The 20,171-nt window shown below is 46.2% G+C and overlaps 1 protein-coding gene across 1 annotated transcript in view; it reads left to right on the plus strand.

The window, feature by feature from the left end:
* The window catches only part of DNAH14 (dynein axonemal heavy chain 14), a 338,071-nt gene that overhangs the window by 41,204 nt on the left and 276,696 nt on the right, over positions 1 to 20,171 (plus strand). Inside the window, exons 12-16 of the mRNA XM_089684997.1 lie at positions 129 to 225; positions 12,786 to 12,858; positions 15,096 to 15,260; positions 18,188 to 18,248; positions 18,838 to 18,935. Coding sequence (XP_089541123.1) covers positions 129 to 225; positions 12,786 to 12,858; positions 15,096 to 15,260; positions 18,188 to 18,248; positions 18,838 to 18,935 — 494 coding nt within the window. The remainder of the gene's footprint in view (positions 1 to 128; positions 226 to 12,785; positions 12,859 to 15,095; positions 15,261 to 18,187; positions 18,249 to 18,837; positions 18,936 to 20,171) is intronic.

Here is a 20,171-nt window from a genome sequence, read left to right on the forward strand (position 1 = left end):
GTCAACCATAGACACATGACCTTAGTTAAAGTGAATTTGAAGCATTGGCCTGCATTGACAAAGGTTTCATGTCTACTTATGATCAATAATAGTATTTGATAAATTATTTTTTTGTGTTTTTTTTTCAGTGACAAGAAGGTTTCTGATTCAGATTTATCAAAAGAAAACAATGAAGTTGGCAATATTCAACAAATCCCCTTGGCATCTGAGCTTGATATTGTTAAGGTAGGTCTACATAAATATGATAGAACATGGTCCTTTAAGGTGATACTAAAGTTTCATTTTGTTAATACAATAACAAACATGTTATACTTTAGAGATGAGCGAAGTATTCAAAAATTCGATTCGGCTGATTCGGCGAATTCGAGGAATAAATTCGATTCGATGCGAATATATTCGCTGCGAATTTAACTTATAAAAAGGTGTTTCTAGGCTTCAGAGAGCCTTTATATTAGTGCAGAACACTGTACCTTTAATTTAAATGCCCTTGGAGTCTGCTGGGGAAGAGAAATAATACTGTCAGTCAGTATGACATGCAGATGAGTGCCGTCGATCTTAGAATCACCGCACACTTCACTCATTTGGGCAGTCACGGGGCCAAAACCAGAGTGTGGAGCCACAGTGTGGCGGTGGAGGCAGCAGCAATGGGAGGCCATACAGCACCCTATGACAAAATGGAACCCACCAGCAGTGTGAGGAGACCTGAAAGTGGCACATGGCAGAGTGTGGCGATGGGGACAGCAGCAATGGGAGGCTGTACAGGGACCCATGACAGATTACGGGCCTGGCAGCAGCATGAGGAGGCGGTACAGGGGCCCATGACAGATTACGGGCCTGGCAGCAGCAATGGGAGGCCCGTAATCTGCCAGCACCCTATGACAAAATGGAACCCACCAACAGTGTAAGGAGACCTGAAAGTGGCACATGGCAGAGTGTGGCGATGAAGTCAGCAGCAATGGGAGGCCGTACAGGGACCCATGACACACTCTGGACCTGGCAGCAGCAAGAGGAGGCGGTACAGGGGCCCATGGCAGAGTGGCGAAGCGTAAGCAGCTTAAATTGAAGGCCATACAGAGGCCTATGTTAAAAATAATAACATGTTTGGGGCATGATTCATGGCGGATTTAGTCAGTTGTCTCAGGAACTGGTGGTTTGAAATCCAGACTAATCCACGCCTGATTCATTTTCACAAACGTGAGTCTCTCCACACTTTGGGTGGACAGTCGTGTCCTCCGCGGAGTTACAATACCTCCTGCCGCACTAAACACGCGCTCCGATGCCACGCTACTGGCCGGGCATGACAGCCTTTCAAGGGCAAATTCAGCTAGTTGGGGCCAAAGGTCAAGTTTCGTTGCCCAGTAGTCAAGGGGATTGTCTACCTCGGTTGGCAGGGTGCTGTCCAAGTAGGCCCAAGCCTGTTGTTTGAGGTCCTGCTCCAGGTCCACCAGATGCTGCTGCTGCTGCGGCTGGTTAGTAGTTTCCTCACTGCGCTGGTGAAGAAAGCTACTCATCATCGACTGCAGACTGAGGCAGCTGCTGCTGGTGGAGCTGCCACTGCTCCTACCACCCCACCCCTCCCCTGCTGCCATGGCAGCGTAACGCGAGCGCACAGGGCCCACAGTGTCTGAGGATGGACGTTGGCGCAGAAAGGCAGAGACCAACTGACTACATAGGTGGTTTTTATAGTACGTTATTTTGGCCTCCCTCTCAGCAGGTGTGAAAAAGGCCACCATTTTTGAACGGTACGAGGGTCCAACAAGGTGGACAGCCAAAAGTCATCCCTCTGTCTGATGGTTATTATTCGGCTGTCGCTACGCAAGCAACCGAGCATGCTATGGGCCATTTGTGCCAAGGAATGCGAGGGACTCCCTGCCTCCATCTCCACAGCATACTGCCACGGTGCGTCTGGGTCCTCTGTCTCCTCCTCCTCCTCCTCTACCAGATGCTCCTGCTCCTCCACTCCTGTCCGCTGAGTAGAAAAACCACCCATTTCACTCAATAATTCCTGAGCACCAATGTCCTCCTCTACCTCCTCCTCTTCTTCCTGTCCTGCCCCCACAGGGGTCATGTGGCGTTGAGATCTGTGCGCCACGTCTACCGCACCCTGACCAGCCATTGTTAACAGCATTTGTTCCAGGACGTGCAACAGAGGAATGACGTCGTTCATCCCATAGTCCTGCCGACTCACGAATAGCGTGGCCTCCTCAAAGGGCCTGAGCAAGCGGCAGGTGTCACGCATGAGCTGCCAATGGCTGACATCTAAGTTACACAGGGGAGTACCTTTATCCGCTTGTAACATCAGGAAATCGGTGATGGCCTTTCGCTGTTCGTAAAGGCGGTTAACATATGTAGGGTTGAATTCCACCTTGTTGCAACGTCACAGCATGAGGAGTCGGTACGGGGGCCCATGGCAGATTACGGGCCTGGCAGCAGCAATGGGAGGCCCGTAATCTGCCAGCACCCTATGACAAAATGGAACACACCAGCAGTGTGAGGAGACCTGAAAGTGGCACATGGCAGAGTGTGGCGATGGAGACAGCAGCAATGGGAGGCCGTACAGGGACCCATGAGAGACTCTGGACCTGGCACCAGCATGAGGAGGCGGTACAGGGGCCCATGGCAGATTACGGGCCTGGCAGCAGCAATGGGAGGCCCGTAATCTGCCAGCACCCTATGACAAAATGGAACACACCAGCAGTGTGAGGAGACCTGAAAGTGGCACATGGCAGAGTGTGGCGATAAAGACAGCAGCAATGGGAGGCTGTACAGGGACCCATGAGAGACTCTGGACCTGGCAGCAGCATGAGGAGGCGGTACAGGGGCCCATGGCAGATTACAGGCCTGGCAGCAGCAATGGGAGGCCCGTAATCTGCCAGCACCCTATGACAAAATGGAACACACCAGCAGTGTGAGGAGACCTGAAAGTGGCACATGGCAGAGTGTGGCGATGGAGACAGCAGCAATGGGAGGCCGTACAGGGACCCATGAGAGACTCTGGACCTGGCAGCAGCATGAGGAGGCGGTACGGGGGCCCATGGCAGATTACAGGCCTGGCAGCAGCAATGGGAGGCCCGTAATCTGCCAGCACCCTATGACAAAATGGAACACACCAGCAGTGTGAGGAGACCTGAAAGTGGCACATGGCAGAGTTAACATGTTTGGGGCATGATTCATGGCGGATTTAGTCAGTTGTGTCAGGAACTGGTGGTTTGAAATCCAGACTAATCCACGCCTGATTCATTTTCACAAACGTGAGTCTCTCCACACTTTGGGTGGACAGTCGTGTCCTCCGCGGAGTTACAATACCTCCTGCCGCACTAAACACGCGCTCCGATGCCACGCTACTGGCCGGGCATGACAGCCTTTCAAGGGCAAATTCAGCTAGTTGGGGCCAAAGGTCAAGTTTCGTTGCCCAGTAGTCAAGGGGATTGTCTACCTCGGTTGGCAGGGTGCTGTCCAAGTAGGCCCAAGCCTGTTGTTTGAGGTCCTGCTCCAGGTCCACCAGATGCTGCTGCTGCTGCGGCTGGTTAGTAGTTTCCTCACTGCGCTGGTGAAGAAAGCTACTCATCATCGACTGCAGACTGAGGCAGCTGCTGCTGGTGGAGCTGCCACTGCTCCTACCACCCCACCCCTCCCCTGCTGCCATGGCAGCGTAACGCGAGCGCACAGGGCCCACAGTGTCTGAGGATGGACGTTGGCGCAGAAAGGCAGAGACCAACTGACTACATAGGTGGTTTTTATAGTACGTTATTTTGGCCTCCCTCTCAGCAGGTGTGAAAAAGGCCACCATTTTTGAACGGTAGCGAGGGTCCAACAAGGTGGACAGCCAAAAGTCATCCCTCTGTCTGATGGTTATTATTCGGCTGTCGCTACGCAAGCAACCGAGCATGCTATGGGCCATTTGTGCCAAGGAATGCGAGGGACTCCCTGCCTCCATCTCCACAGCATACTGCCACGGTGCGTCTGGGTCCTCTGTCTCCTCCTCCTCCTCCTCTACCAGATGCTCCTGCTCCTCCACTCCTGTCCGCTGAGTGGAAAAACCACCCATTTCACTCAATAATTCCTGAGCACAAATGTCCTCCTCTACCTCCTCCTCTTCTTCCTGTCCTGCCCCCACAGGGGTCATGTGGCGTTGAGATCTGTGCGCCACGTCTACCACACCCTGACCAGCCATTGTTAACAGCATTTGTTCCAGGACGTGCAACAGAGGAATGACGTCGTTCATCCCATAGTCCTGCCGACTCACGAATAGCGTGGCCTCCTCAAAGGGCCTCAGCAAGCGGCAGGTGTCACGCATGAGCTGCCAATGGCTGACATCTAAGTTACACAGGGGAGTACCTTTATCCGCTTGTAACATCAGGAAATCGGTGATGGCCTTTCGCTGTTCGTAAAGGCGGTCTAACATGTGTAGGGTTGAATTCCACCTTGTTGCAACGTCGCAGATCAGGCGATGCTGTGGAATTCCGTTCTGCCGCTGCAGCTCAAGGAAGGTGTGCTTTGCGGTGTAGGAATGGCTGAAATGCATGCAAAGTTTACGTGACATTTTAAGGATGTCTTGCAGTGGGATGGTGGATTTTAGGAACTGCTTGACAACCAGATTGAACACGTGAGCCATGCATGGCGCATGGCACAACCTTCCTTGACGCAGAGCAGACACCATGTTCTTTCCGTTGTCGGTCAACATGGTTCCGATTTTCAGTTTGCACGGAGACAGCCATCTGTCGATTTCTCTGTTCATTACACTCAGAAGTTCCTCCCCTGTGTGACTACGTTCGCCAAGGCATACCAGGTGCAGCACAGCGTGACACCGTTGCGCCCTGCATATGTGATATGCCGGTCGGGTAATGGGACTTGGCACGGGGGTGGCTGCTGAGGACACGGCGGAAGAAGAGGTGGTAGAGGCGGACATCTTTTGTGGACCAAGGACGTGCAAACGTGGAGGCAAAAGCGGCGTGACCTGTCCAAGTTGCTGGTGCGGCTGTGCCGGCACCACGTTCACCCAGTGGGCCGTAAATGACATGTACTGTCCCTGACCGTAGTTACAGCTCCACACGTCGGCGCTGCCGTGCACTTTGGCAGAGACCGACATGCTCAAAGACTGGCCCACCATCTCTTCTACATGTGAATGCAGGGCTGGCACTGCCTTTTTGGCGAAGAAATGACGGCTTGGCACTCTCCACCGCGGTGCGGCACAAGCCATCATTTCTCGGAAAGGTGCTGAGTCCACCACTTGGAAAGGGAGGGACTGCAGCACCAGCAACTTGGACAGGAGGACGTTCAGCTTTTGCACCGTCAGGTGCGTGCTCGCAAACTGTTGTCTCTTGGAAACGGATTCCAAGAAAGACTGCTGACGGAATCCGTGAAGAGGAGTAGCAGGAGAAGGAGCATCTGAACGAGCGGAAGATGCCAACGAGCAACAACTCCCCTCAGCAGAGGTGTTGGAGCCTTGACTGGCTGATAGAGGGCGATTGACGTCGGGTGACAAAGCAAGTAACGGAGCGGGTGATGGAGCGGGGGCTGGGGCAGGCAGAACCGCCGTATCTTTGTCACGGTTTTCCCAGGCCACCAAATGGCGACGCTGCATATGCTGACGCAACGCTGTAGTCCCAACATGGGCCCCCTGGCCACGCTTGACATAGTCGACATACGGCTACGTTTACTTCCTCGGGCGGCTTGACGAAAAATTGCCACACCGCCGAGTAGGAAACTTTGCCCCCGATACTCCTCACTGGCTGACTGCTACTTCCTCCGTGCACAGCGGCACCACTACTGGCCGTGGTGGTAGGCTGCAGTGGAGCTGGTGCTCTACTCCGTGGCCGTTTGCCTCCACTGACACTGCTGCGACCCTGCTGCCTCCTGGGCAACCCACCGACTGTTTTGCTCGCTGCCAAGCTGCCACCCTCTTCTCCTGATGATGCGGAAGCAATAGCCTGATGACGACGAGGCTGCCAAGTGCGATCAGCCTCATCATCATCAATTAGGGTCTCCGCCTCACTACTAGCCCCCTCGGCTGCGTGTGGGTCAGGAGACAGACCTGTCTCTAGACCGGCTACCGAGCCACTCTCCTCGCCACTACTTCTTCGCCTGGCTGCTGAAGAGGCGGATGTCTCCCCCCGTTCCTGACCGCCCTCTGTTAGCTCTTCCTCACTGTACAGTGGGGCTGAGCCCACAGCATGCGATACTTCGCTTGGTGAGGGAACACCAAAGGACAGGGGCAGGTAGAGGACACGTGATTTCAGTGGGCTTGCTCCCGGGCCATGCCAACTAACGGTTGTGTCTGACGTACCCACCGACCGTTGGCTGTAGGTGTCAGAGGTGACCTGGGAAGAGGAAGACGACCGAGCCAACCAATCGATGACGGCAGGGTTGTCGGTGGAGACACGACCGCTGGATGACACCGGGAGCACTGGCCTCTGGCTGCGACTAGTGCTGCCTCGACCCCTTCCTCTGCTGCCACGTCTGCTCGCTCCTAAAACATTGCCTCCTCTGCCACTCCTCTGCATGTTGTCTGACATACTCTTTAATTCAACGATTCTGTGTCCCTGAGTAACAATTCTGTGTCCCTGAGTAACAATTCTGTGTCTGTCCCTGAGTAACAATTCTGTGTCCCTGAGTAACATTTCTGTGTCCCTCAGTAACAATTCTGTGTCCCTCAGTAACAATTCTGTGTCCCTCAGTAACAATTCTGTGTCCCTCAGTAACAATTCTGTGTCTGTCCCTGAGTAACAATTCTGTGTCTGTCCCTGAGTAACAATTCTGTGTCCCTCAGTAACAATTCTGTGTCCCTGAGTAACAATTCTGTGTCCCTGAGTAACAATTCTGTGTCCCTGAGTAACAATTCTGTGTCCCTCAGTAACAATTCTGTGTCTGTCCCTGAGTAACAATTATGTGTCCCTGAGTAACAATTCTGTGTCCCTGAGTAACAATTCTGTGTCCCTCAGTAACAATTCTGTGTCCCTCAGTAACAATTCTGTGTCTGTCCCTGAGTAACAATTCTGTGTCCCTGAGTAACAATTCTGTGTCCCTCAGTAACAATTCTGTGTCCCTGAGTAACAATTCTGTGTTCCTGAGTAACAATTCTGTGTCCCTCAGTAACAATTCTGTGTCCCTGAGTAACAATTCTGTGTCCCTCAGTAACAATTCTGTGTCTGTCCCTGAGTAACAATTCTGTGTCCCTCAGTAACAATTCTGTGTCCCTCAGTAACAATTCTGTGTCTGTCCCTGAGTAACAATTCTGTGTCCCTGAGTAACAATTCTGTGTTCCTCAGTAACAATTCTGTGTCCCTCAGTAACAATTCTGTGTCTGTCCCTGAGTAACAATTCTGTGTCCCTCAGTAACAATTCTGTGTCCCTCAGTAACAATTCTGTGTCTGTCCCTGAGTAACAATTCTGTGTCCCTCAGTAACAATTCTGTGTCTGTCCCTGAGTAACAATTCTGTGTCCCTGAGTAACAATTCTGTGTCCCTGAGTAACAATTCTGTGTCCCTCAGTAACAATTCTGTGTCTGTCCCTGAGTAACAATTCTGTGTCCCTCAGTAACAATTCTGTGTCTGTCCCTGAGTAACAATTCTGTGTCCCTCAGTAACAATTCTGTGTCCCTAAGTAACAATTCTGTGTCCCTCAGTAACAATTCTGTGTCCCTCAGTAACAATTCTGTGTCTGTCCCTGAGTAACAATTCTATGTCTGTCCCTGAGTAACAATTCTGTGTCTGTCCCTGAGTAACAATTCTGTGTCCCTCAGTAACAATTCTGTGTCCCTCAGTAACAATTCTGTGTCCCTCAGTAACAATTCTGTGTCTGTCCCTGAGTAACAATTCTGTGTCTGTCCCTGAGTAACAATTCTGTGTCCCTGAGTAACAATTCTGTGTCCCTCAGTAACAATTCTGTGTCCCTGAGTAACAATTCTGTGTCTGTCCCTGAGTAACAATTCTGTGTCTGTCCCTGAGTAACAATTCTGTGTCTGTCCCTGAGTAATAATTCTGTGTCCCTCAGTAACAATTCTGTGTCCCTGAGTAACAATTCTATGTCTGTCCCTGAGTAAAAATTCTGTGTCTGTCCCCGAGTAACAATTCTGTGTCCCTCAGTAACAATTCTGTGTCTGTCCGAGTAACAATTCTGTGTCTGTCCCTGAGTAACAATTCTGTGTCTGTCCCTGAGTAACAATTCTGTGTCCCTCAGTAACAATTCTGTGTCTGTCCCTGAGTAACAATTCTGTGTCCCTCAGTAACAATTCTGTGTCCCTCAGTAACAATTCTGTGTCTGTCCCTAAGTAACAATTCTGTGTCACTCAGTAACAATTCTGTGTCCCTCAGTAACAATTCTGTGTCTGTCCCTGAGTAACAATTCTGTGTCCCTCAGTAACAATTCTGTGTCCCTCAGTAACAATTCTGTGTCTGTCCCTCAGTAACAATTCTGTGTCTGTCCCTGAGTAACAATTCTGTGTCTGTCCCTGAGTAACAATTCTGTGTCTGTCCCTGAGTAACAATTCTGTGTCCCTCAGTAACAATTCTGTGTCTGTCCGAGTAACAATTCTGTGTCTGTCCCTGAGTAACAATTCTGTGTCCCTCAGTAAGAATTCTGTGTCCCTCAGTAACAATTCTGTGTCCCTCAGTAACAATTCTGTGTCTGTCCCTGAGTAACAATTCTGTGTCCCTCAGTAACAATTCTGTGTCCCTCAGTAACAATTCTGTGTCCCTCAGTAACAATTCTGTGTCTGTCCCTGAGTAACAATTCTGTGTCACTCAGTAACAATTCTGTGTCCCTCAGTAACAATTCTGTGTCTGTCCCTGAGTAACAATTCTGTGTCCCTCAGTAACAATTCTGTGTCCCTCAGTAACAATTCTGTGTCCCTCAGTAACAATTCTGTGTCTGTCCCTCAGTAACAATTCTGTGTCTGTCCCTGAGTAACAATTCTGTGTCTGTCCCTGAGTAACAATTCTGTGTCTGTCCCTGAGTAACAATTCTGTGTCCCTCAGTAACAATTCTGTGTCCCTCAGTAAAAATTCTGTGTCCCTCAGTAACAATTCTGTGTCTGTCCCTGAGTAACAATTCTGTGTCCCTAAGTAACGTTTCTGTGGCCCTAAGTAACGGTTCTGTGTCCCTAAGTAACGTTTCTGTGGCCCTAAGTAACGTTTCTGTGGCCCTAAGTAACGATTCTGTGGCCCTAAGTAATGTTTCTGTGGCCCTAAGTAACGTTTCTGTGGCCCTAAGTAACGTTTCTTTGGCCCTAAGTAACGGTTCTGTGGCCCTAAGTAACGTTTCTGTGGCCCTAAGTAACGTTTCTGTGTCCCTAACTCTCTCCCTCAATACAGCCAGGTCTGCCTCTCTTGAATGACTGGAGGCAAATGGAGAATTCTAAAATGGCCGCAATTTATAGCTCGACCATTACACAGTGCTGGCTGGCTGGCTGCTGATTGGCTAATGCGATCACATGTCATGAATGAATGCATTATGGGTCAGCGCGCCTTGTCTGCGCGCCTTCCCAGAGATCCCCGCTCCGTCGCCGCACATGTCGCCGCCATTTTAGGAAAAATTTCGATTCGCGCATCCGAAGTCTGCTAATTTTCGGATTCGTCGCGAATCGAAATTTTCCTAATATTCGAAACGAATTCCACTTCGCCAAGTTCGATTCGCTCATCTCTATTATACTTACCTGCTCTGTGAAGTAGTTTTGCACACAGCTGCCCCAATCCTTTTCTGTTCAGGCCCCACGCCAGCGCTCTGGATCCTCCCCCTCAAGCAGTGCCCCCAGAGAAAGCTGTTTGCCCTGGGGGCACTGCTACGTGCTCACTCCTGAGCCATTGCTCTGTGCGTCCATAAGACCCATAGAGCCATGGCTTGGCCATGCCCTCTGCTCTCTCCTCATTGGCTCACTGGCTGTGGTTGACAGCAACGAGAGCCAATGGGCTCCCACTGCTGTCTCAGCCAATGAGGAGGGAGCGTCCCCATACAGCCGAGGCTATCGCTGGATCGGAGGCAGCTCAGGTAAGGATTGCGGGAGGCCGCTGTACACAGGTTTTTTTTACCTTCATGCATAGAATGAATGAAGGTAAAAAACCTTGACCCTTTAGAACCACTTTAAGGTGTACTTTCTGCCGAAACATTTCTGTGTCATTTCAGGCATAGTGGTTAAGGTTAGAGAGAGTATAGAATTTGTAATAACAAAATCAAAAAAATCTCCTGCGCTACCTAGTGAATTGCAAAAAAAGAAAGAGTGAAGACTAATAGTAGTGAAATGGAGCTGCTGCTGGCATTAAATTGTGTTCCCACAACTAAACTATAAACATAAATAAAACAAATAAATAAATGAAACAAAAAACATATATGAAGATGTATAGATCAGCCTTTCTCAACCAGGGTGCCGCCAGAGGTCTTCAAGGGTGCCATGGAGAGAATGGCGGTCACTTGAGCCTGAGCTCCCGATCCCCTGCCGCACTGTATGCCGACACTGGGAGCCGTCAGACCGCTGAGCAAAGTGAAAGCAAAGGGAAGGGGAGTGTCTTCTGTGCTCTCTACTTCTACATGTGTATATCCCCAGCTGCTGTTTCTGCAGCTAAAGGGGGAGCAGTTGGGGGTGGTAAAAGAAGCTCAATTGCGTGGCTTTACCGCCCTCCAACCTCACAGGTGAACAGGCACTTGGTTCACATCTGTGTGGCTGTGTGAAAATGCAGGGAAAGTCATCCCTTACCTTAGTTTTAAAATTGCACCACACCAAAAACACCCCGCGTTTGCCAGTGTATGGAGTATCCCTAAAGAGCAGATCATTTGTCTGCGTGTCAGGAATGAGCACGTTTTCGCGTGCATTCCGCGACACACAGTAACGTGAACCAAGCCTTGAACAGGAGTGCCTCATAACTGAAAATACTTTTCAAGGGCGCCCCGACTGGAAAAAGGTTCAGAAACACTGGTATAGAGTGTAGTATACAGTTGCAAGAAAAAGTATGTGAACCCCTTGGGATTACGTGGAGTTTTGCATGAATTGGGCATAAAATGTGCTCTGAACGTCATCTAAGTCACAACAATAGAAGAACACAGTCTGCTGAACATAATACTACACAAACATTAGATGTTGCCATGGTTTAATTGCACATAACATGTAAACATTTACAGTGCAGGGAGGAAAAAGTATGTGAACCTTTGGACTTAATAACTTAAGTTATTATTATGAGCAATAACCTCAACCAAACGTTTCCTGTAGTTGCAGATCAGACCTGCACAACGATCTGGAGTAATTTTGGACCACTCCTCTTCACAAAACTGTTTCAGTGTAGCAATATTCTTGGGATGTCTGGTGTGAATCGCTCTCTTAATCGCTTTGCCTTTTTTTATCCACACATAGTGTTGTATGTTCTTCCCAAACAACTCAGTTTTGGTTTCATCTGTCCACAGTATATTTTGCCAGTAGTGCTGTGGAACATCCAGGTGCTCTTTTGCAAACTTCAAACGTGCTGCAATATTCTTTTTGGACAGCAATGGCTTCCTCCGTGGTGTCCTCCCATGTACTCCATTCTTGTTTAATGTTTTCCTTATTGTAGATGTGTCAACAAAAATGTTAGCATGTGCCAGAGATTTCTGTAGGTCTTTAGATGACACTCTGGGATTCTTCTTTACCTCATGCAGCATTCTGCGCTGTGCTCTTGCAGTCATTTTTACAGGATGACCACGTCTAGGGAGAGTAGCAACAGTGCTAAACTTTCTCCATTTGTAGACAGTCTGTCTTACCGTGGACACATGAACATCAAGGCTTTTGGAGATACTTTTGTAACCCTTTCCAGCTTCATGCAAGTCAACAATTATTGATCGTAGGTCTTCTGAGAGCTCTTTTCTGTGAGGCATAGTTCACATCAGACAGTGCTTCTTGAAACCAGTAAACTGAAAACAGTTGTGTGTTTTTTAAGGGCAGGACAGCTGTCAGCAACACATCCAATATCATCACACTGATTGGAGTCAAGGTTGGCTCACTCCTGGCTCCAATTAGCTCTGGGAGAAGTCATTAAGCTAGGGCCTCACATACTTTTTCCTCCCTGCACTATGAATGTTTACATGTTATGTGCAATTAAACCATGGCAACATCTAATGTTTGTGTAGTATTATGTTCAGCAGACTGTGTTCTTCTATTGTTGTGACTTAGATGACGTTCAGAGCACATTTTATGCCCAATTCATGCAAAACTCCACGTAATCCCAAGGGGTTCACATACTTTTTCTTGCAACTGTACACTAAATATTAAATGAATGTCCATAAACCAAGTCTATATTATGTGAAATAATCAGTGATAATTTGAACAATCCAACTCTTCATAGCTCATTTGCTTCTTCATGTGCTCAAAACCCGCACCATTAGATAAGTGCTATAACCATGCAGGCGGTGTCACCTCAGTGCTCACAGAACTCTCACCTCAGAGAAATCAAATTTAGCTTAATAATGCCACATCAGTATAAGTGCCTCCAGTTGCATCTATATGGTGTTTCTGGAAAACTATCCAGCTGTTGACCAACCATGTTAAAATATTTCACTCACATATACTCTGCCCAAACCAACACAGTTGTATACAGCCTGGATAAGTATCGCAAATCCCTTTCGGGACCCGCAAGCAAATGCATTTAGGAATCTAGATGTGGTGATGACTTGCTGATGTTCAAACCGAGATTCAGAATGGGAAAGAAAGGGTATTTAAGTGACTTTGAACATGGCATGGTTTTTGGTGCCAGACGACCTGGTCTGAATATTTCAAAAACTGCTGATCTACTGGGATTTTCATGCACAACAATCTCTAAGGTTTACAGAGAATGGCCCGAAAGAGGGAAAATATTCAGCGAGTGGCAGTTGTATGGACAAAAATGCTTGCTGATGTTAGAGGTCAGAGAAGAATGGGCAGACTGGTTCAAGATGATAGAAAGGCAACAGTAACTCGTGTTAATGTGGTCCAAAATCTTTGAGGAATGTTTCCAACACTGTTGAATCTATGCCATGTAGAATTAACCTCCCTGGAGGTATTCCCGAGTGTAGCTCGGGGTAAAGTTTCAGTACCACAAGCGGTAACCCCGAGCTACACTTGGGCTTACCATGCGGTGCTGCTCCGGGATCAGTTCTTCTCTTACCTTATCCTGCGCTCCCGCGATGTCCCTCCTGCAGAGCCCCCTGTATTGTTCTCCGGCCGATGTCGGCATCTCTCTTCTGGGTTCTGTCCCCTGCGACGTCAGGACGTACGGGGATAGAGCGGCGGGAAATTTGAAAATGACAAAAAGTGACATTCACTAAATTCACTAAAATAACATAGTAAAACATTACTGTATCAAACCATTTCACATACATTTTGTCCCGAGTGCTTTGTCCTGTGCCCTGCCTGCATTTTTACTGTTCTTTCTGCCTGGAAACTGAAAAATGTCCATGGCGTCCAAAAAGTGTCCCTTTAGGTCAAAATCGGTTTTAGACCAGCTAGAGAACAGAGATAGTAAATCAGAACCATTTGCAGAATTGAGTGATAATGATTCGTGGGGAAATTCGTCATCAGACACTGAAAATGATTTTGCGACTTTGCTCAGTGATGTGCGAACTTGGCGCTATATTTCAAAATTCAGTGTTTTTGGTTTGATTATATTATTGAATTAAATTTATTATTATATTATTTTTTATGATTATTAAATTTTAATTCATGATTTCGTGTTTCAAATTGTAACATACCCGGGATGTTTACTAGACTCTTGTTCGGACAGATTTCAGTGAGTTATTCCCAAAAATTACAGGCCTACAATAAAAAAAAATACATATTTACATGCAAAAAAATTTACCGCTTTGAGCACAGAAATATGGACATAATCAGACCGCTAGGGAGGTTAAGGCAGTTCTGAAGGCAAAGGGGGGTCCAACCCATTGAGAAATACTGTGAGAGCTATGATTGGTCACAGCTTGTCACATGGTACAAGGCTGTTGTGAATAGCCCTGTGCCATGTTACCTCTGTGATCGTTCACAGATTTCACTAGTAGTAAGCAATGATGTCAGAAGTGACATCTTGCTTACTACTATTCATGTGATCAGTGATTGGCCCACCAGTGGTCACATGATCGAGACCTCACACAGAGGTCCTGTACAGCAATCGGTATTTTGCGGTGTCATCTGGATCGTGGTGCAGTGCGCTCCCAGGGCAGGGAAGCGAGGAGGACGTTTATAAACAGACGGGAAGTGGTTAAAGTGCCCCTGTCCACCCATGTTTGTGCACAAAGCCGAACGTATGTGTCGGTTCTGCACACGCGCAAACAGCAATCATCCCACATGTGAGGTAACACTGCGAACGTCAGAACATGGGCTGTAATTCTAGCTCTAGACCTCCTCTGTATATCTACAGTGGTAACCTGCAAAGCGTTGTCTATGGATAGTAAAATGCAGGGGTGGACTGACAACTCATGGGGCCGCCGGGCAATAGGGGATCATGGGGCCCCTGTGTCCTTGTCCAAACTCAAAAAAGCCTATGAAAAAGGTACCAGGGGCATCTCATGTGGCCCCCTACTGACCCCGGACCCTCGGGCAGTGCCGAGTTTCCAAATGGTCAGTCCACCCCTGGTAAAATGTACGTAGTTTGTCGCCATTTTACGGGCGTGTGCATATTTAAAGCGTAACATGTTTGGTATCTATTTACTCAGTGTAGCATCATCTTTTATATTTTACTAAAAATATAGTTATGTATTGTTTTTTTGCATTAAAATAAAAAAAAAAAAAGTTTTCCAGAAAAATTGTGTTTGAAAAACCTCTGTGCAAATACAGTGTGACATAAAAAATTGCAATACCCCCCAATTTATTCTCTAAGGCCTCTGCTTTAAAAAAATATATAATGTTTGGAGGTTCTAAGATATTTTCTAGCAAAAGATGCTGATTGTAACATGTAAATAAAAAGTGCCAGAAATGGTTTGATCTAGCACTGTCTTTTTTTACTTTCATCAATATTCATTCCTTTTCATGTAGTTAAGCAGCCACTGAGCCGCAGCAGTAACTTTGCTGAGTTCATTTTAGGTTCTGAGTGAAATTCAAAGGAATATAGTGGGAAAGCAAAAGGCAGTAGCAATCTTTGAGGTGAGTTTGGGCCTGTGCTCTCTGTCAGACCTGAAGCAGACAATGTCCACAAGCTATACATCTACCTCATCTTTTCCACATGGGATTGGTGAAGACAACGAACAGCTGACTTTAAGAACCAATAAAATAACAAACAATAATATGGGAGAGAAGAAACAAGTGACGTTTCAGCAGAAAGAAGAGCAGTCCTCAGGTAACTTAATTTGATGAGGTTTTTCTGGTCACAGAACATTACACCAGTCATCATCACACAGCAATGTCAGCCATTTTGTGGAAACTAGTGACCGTTTACTAGCAATGTAACTTTTAAAGTTCCCGCTGAAGTAAAGCCCCGTACACTCGATGAGAATATTGGACGAATTTATTTTTTGGATGCTAGTCTCATATTAACCCCTTCCCGCCAGCCCTTTAAAAGTTTCAGAAGCCAGGAGGCGGGGCAGGGTTTAGGGATCATATGCCCGCCGTGACGGCACGTCACGGCGGTCACATGATCGGGAAATGTCCCGATCGAAAGAGCAGACCGGGACCTTTCCGTGAGTACCGGACATGGGTACTGGGAGCGCGCAGGGCACGCGCTCTCAGTACATATGTGTTTTCTTACCTGAATGCAAATGTGCGACCGCTCGGTGTCTAGGCCCAGACACCGGGAGGCCGCACATTTGTGTGCAGCCGGCTTAAAGGGGTTAATAATTAAAAGGTTACTAAAATCGCGAGAATTCTCATTGGACAAAATTCAGAAGTGATGTCATGTTTTGTGATGTATTTGTGTTGTATTTTTGGATGAAAACTTTACTGATTAAACAAAAACTTTTCGTGCATGTCCCTTCGAATGTCAGATGAAAGCCGTGTACTAACATTCAGATTATTTTACGATCGCGGTATCGAAAGCGGTATTTTTTGTACAATTTTCTAATCGTGTGTACTAGGCTTAAGTCTAGATCAGAAGTCTCCAAACGTTCTAAAGAAAGGGCCAGTTTACTGTCCTTCAGACTTTAGGGGGGCCGGACTGTGCCCAGTTGGAGTAAGCTATGCCCAATCTTTGGTAATAGGGGGAGAAATAATTGGTATCAGTGGGAGAATTGTGCCCCATTTCTGTTGTCAGTGGAAGGAATTATGCCCCATTGTTGTTTTCATTGGAAGGAGTAGTGCCCCATATTGGTGTCAGTGGCAGGAATGATGCCACATAATGCCAGATAAAGGCAAGCAAAGGGCCGCATCCGGCCCCAGGGCCACATTTTGGAGACCACTGGTCTAGATTATGGATTCAGTTTACAAAATGGCTGCCTGTATTTTGTATATAATCCAGTGATATGTGCACCACATTAAGAACGCACTACTTCAACATGTTGACAACATTTTCTATTTTCTTTACATACTCTATTTTAGACCCAGACATCATCACTGGGTTACTATACTTCTCTATGTTATGCATTTAGACCATGGCTGCTGGGAGGGGTTGGCAGGCTGCTGTACATAGCTTCCTAAAACATCGCAGCACCCTGCCATCAGCCCTGATGCAAGCAGTGAGGTGGCTCTTGGGAGTAGTTATGCAATCAAAACGCCTTGATGTGTGGATGTCAGTCTGGGGGATTGCGCATTCCTCAGCAGACTGCAGTTGCATCCAGACCACCCTAGGTAATCTCCACGTGTGATGCTGAGCCCCCAGGTGTGAAATAACTGAAATCCAATGAATGAAAGGGGTAGGCCAGGAATAGTAAGCTGGGACTAGATGATGCTGGATGTCCTCCAGCCAAGAAATAAAGCAGGCTCTAAGTAACTTGTTGCAGTTTCTAATACACATTGTTAGGGACTCTTATTGTGCAGATAAATCAGAATCAGTACAGAAGAGCAGCCTGTACAACTATGCAAGGCTGGAGTTTAGGTTTAATTGCTGTCTGTGGCCCCCTTGGGGAGATTTTCCTTCACTTCCTGTCCCCTTAGTTTCATTATGAGAAGTTAGTAAAACATTTCAGCTTTCGTACCTGTATACGGCCTTGTTTATTCACTAATACCTTTGTCATTAATTAGGATTACAAAGCAATACACATCATTTTTTCAGGATACACAAGGCTTTGTTTTCCTAATACTGCCTTGCAAAATATTTTATTGTCTTTGCAATCTATAGAATAAAAGATGTAACAAAATAACACACTTTTTACCACTTTATTGGTAGTCGGTGTCAGTTTAAAATATTAGTGTAACTAGATAAAAAAACAAACATTATATTTTTTCATTTGCCCCATTTATAGTGACACTAAAAATTATGATTCTGGTACAGAAGAAATCACAAAAAATGAACAAACAAAAAATATAAATATTAATGGTTTGATAACATTAAAAAAATATTTGGCGTGACTAGGGTTAATAAGGGGTTAAACAGGAATACTTAAAAAAAAAAAAAAAAATTTTGTTACTTGTAAGGTTGCTTTAACCGCAGATCAAAGGTGACCTATTTGATTTGACTATAAATGAATCAGAGTAAGTAAAACAATGATGTGGTTACATTATATTTCTCAGTTAAGCAACTGAACAGCATTTCTAACATTGTTCTACCTTCAATGTAAACATCAGTGGCTAGAGATCAAGACTTACTTGTCATTTCAACTACCAAAATTTACTGACAAAAACCACAGGGGAAGCAGTAGTAGGGGGTGAGGGATAAGATGCACAGCATACACGGGACGAAAATTTGCCGAAAACAGTTGGTCCGGCAGGAACCGGCCGCCATTTGGTCCATGTGTACAGCTCCTCATCCGACAGAAGCCAGTGGCTGCAAGCACTGATCAGTGTGTCCTGGCAGGGGGGGTCAGGGTGGTCCCCCTGTCAGAACACAATAGCTCAACAGGGAGATTGCTGCACTGACATCAAATGTGTTAGTACGCCAATCTGTATGTTTTTTTTTTTGTTCAGCCCACTCGATTGAACAAAAATAAAAAACTTCCTTTGTGTACCCAGCATTAGGTAAGACTGATTGTGTGGTATTCATATAGATTATTTCTGTTAACTCATTGTGTTAACAAGCCCAAGTGTTCACATGTCTTTGACTCTTACTGTACAGAAGCTGTATGATGGAGCTGGCTGTTTTATCCATTATATTGTGTACATATTTTCATATTTTAGTTTCTGAAGAATGCAGTGAAGAGGAGGATGACGAGGCGGAAGATGATATTGATTCTGCAAGGTGAGGATCAAGATGAAGGCTCTCTGCGAAAACAAAAAGTCATGTTTGACTATCCAAATAAACATTTGTACTTAATCCTTAGACCTAGCATGTTTGGTAGCAAACTCTCCACTCACTGCTGTCAATGACAGCTCTTCCTATGTCAGAGCATTATTATTATTATTATTATTACTTATATAGCACCATCAATTTACACAGCGCTTTACATACATATTGTACAGTCACATCAGTCCCTAACCCTCAAGTGGTGTACAATCTAAGGTCCCTAACTCACATTCGTACATACACATACTAGGGCCAGTTTAGACAGGATCCAATTAATCTGTCAGCATCTCTTTGGAGTGTGGGAGGAAACCAGAGTATCCGGAGGAAACCCACGCAGGCACAAGGAGAACATGCAAACTCCAGGCAGGTGGTGCCATGGTTGGGATTCCAACCAATGACCCTAGTACTGCCAGGCGGAAGTGCTAACCATTTAGCCACTGTGTTGCATGGGAATGTGGCCTGAGACTACCAACCACACACCTGTGAACCCATTTGACTAAACACTTATCCATTAAAATTATGTTTGTTTTTTTTTATTTTGTAGGCCTTCAGGTGTTTCAAAGAAAGTTTATGTGTTTCCGACCAAACATGAGTTTGACCTTCACATACGGGGCATAGTGGATGGATTTAAGCAGACAATAGGTATGTTTGTATATCAGTTTCATTATCTTCGCATCCAAGTGTGTGCTGTCTTACTAACGGTTAACCGAAAGCTAGCTAACAAAACTGACAAATGCATCCTTGTGTTTCATTCCAAAACTGAATTTACTTCTGTGAATAGTTCTGTAAAACTGCAATACAATCACATAAACTGAAATTACAATATGCTTGTAACACGTCTCTCACAAATGCATACAAATAACACATTTCTTACAAACAGCTACCTACAAATTACATTGAATACATTGATATGTGATCTAGCTATATATGTGATAGTAACCACTTCCCCTCCAGAAGATTTACCCCCCTTCCTGACCAGGCCATTTTTTGCAATACGGCGCTGCATTACTTTAACTGACAATTGAGCGGTCATGCAATGCAGTACCCAAAAAATAGAGCTTTCTTTTGGTGGTATTTTATCACCTCTGTGGTTTTGAGTTTTTGTGCTATAAACAAAAAAAGACTAACAATGTTGGAAAAAAACAATATTTTTTATTTTCTGTTATAAAACATATCCAAGACAAACATTTTAAAAATCAAATTTCTTCATAAATTTAGACCAAAATGTGTTCTGCTACATATTATTGGTAAAAAATCCCAATAAGTGTATATTGATTAATTTGTACAAAAGTTATAGCGTCTACAAACTCTGGTACATATGCTGGAATTTTTATTTATTTATTTTTTAAACTAGTAATGGCGATGATCAGCGATTGATAGCGGGACTGCTATATTGGGGCGGACATTTTTAAACTAACTGACACTTTGTGGGAACCAGTGACACTAATACAGTGATCAGTGCTAAAAATATGCACTGACACTGTACTAATGACACTGGTTGGGAAAGGGTTAACATCTAGGGCAGGGGTCCTCAAACTACAGCCCTCGGGCCACATACGGCCCACCAAAGTCATTTACCTGGCCCGCTGGGCCAGCTGAGAAGGAAATAATGGCGCTGGCAAATAGCCAGGCCACTCGCTGGGTCCTCGACCGCAAGGACCCGGCGAGCAGCAGCCTGGAAGACCCTGATTTCACCCGCTGCAGCCAGAAGAGCAACAGGAGAGGAGGAGGAGAGCACACCAGGCACCAGGTACAGTGCATTGCAATATCCAGTGTGTTAGAGTACAGTGCATTGCGGTGTCAAGTGCATTACAGTGTATTTTGGTGTAAAGTATGTTACAGAGTACAGTGCATTTTAAATATTGTATTGTTCTTTCC

This window comes from Staurois parvus, unplaced genomic scaffold, assembly GCF_062004578.1.
Source record: "Staurois parvus isolate SC_StPar_1 unplaced genomic scaffold, SC_StPar_1.0 ptg000362l, whole genome shotgun sequence".
NCBI lineage: Eukaryota > Metazoa > Chordata > Amphibia > Anura > Ranidae > Staurois > Staurois parvus.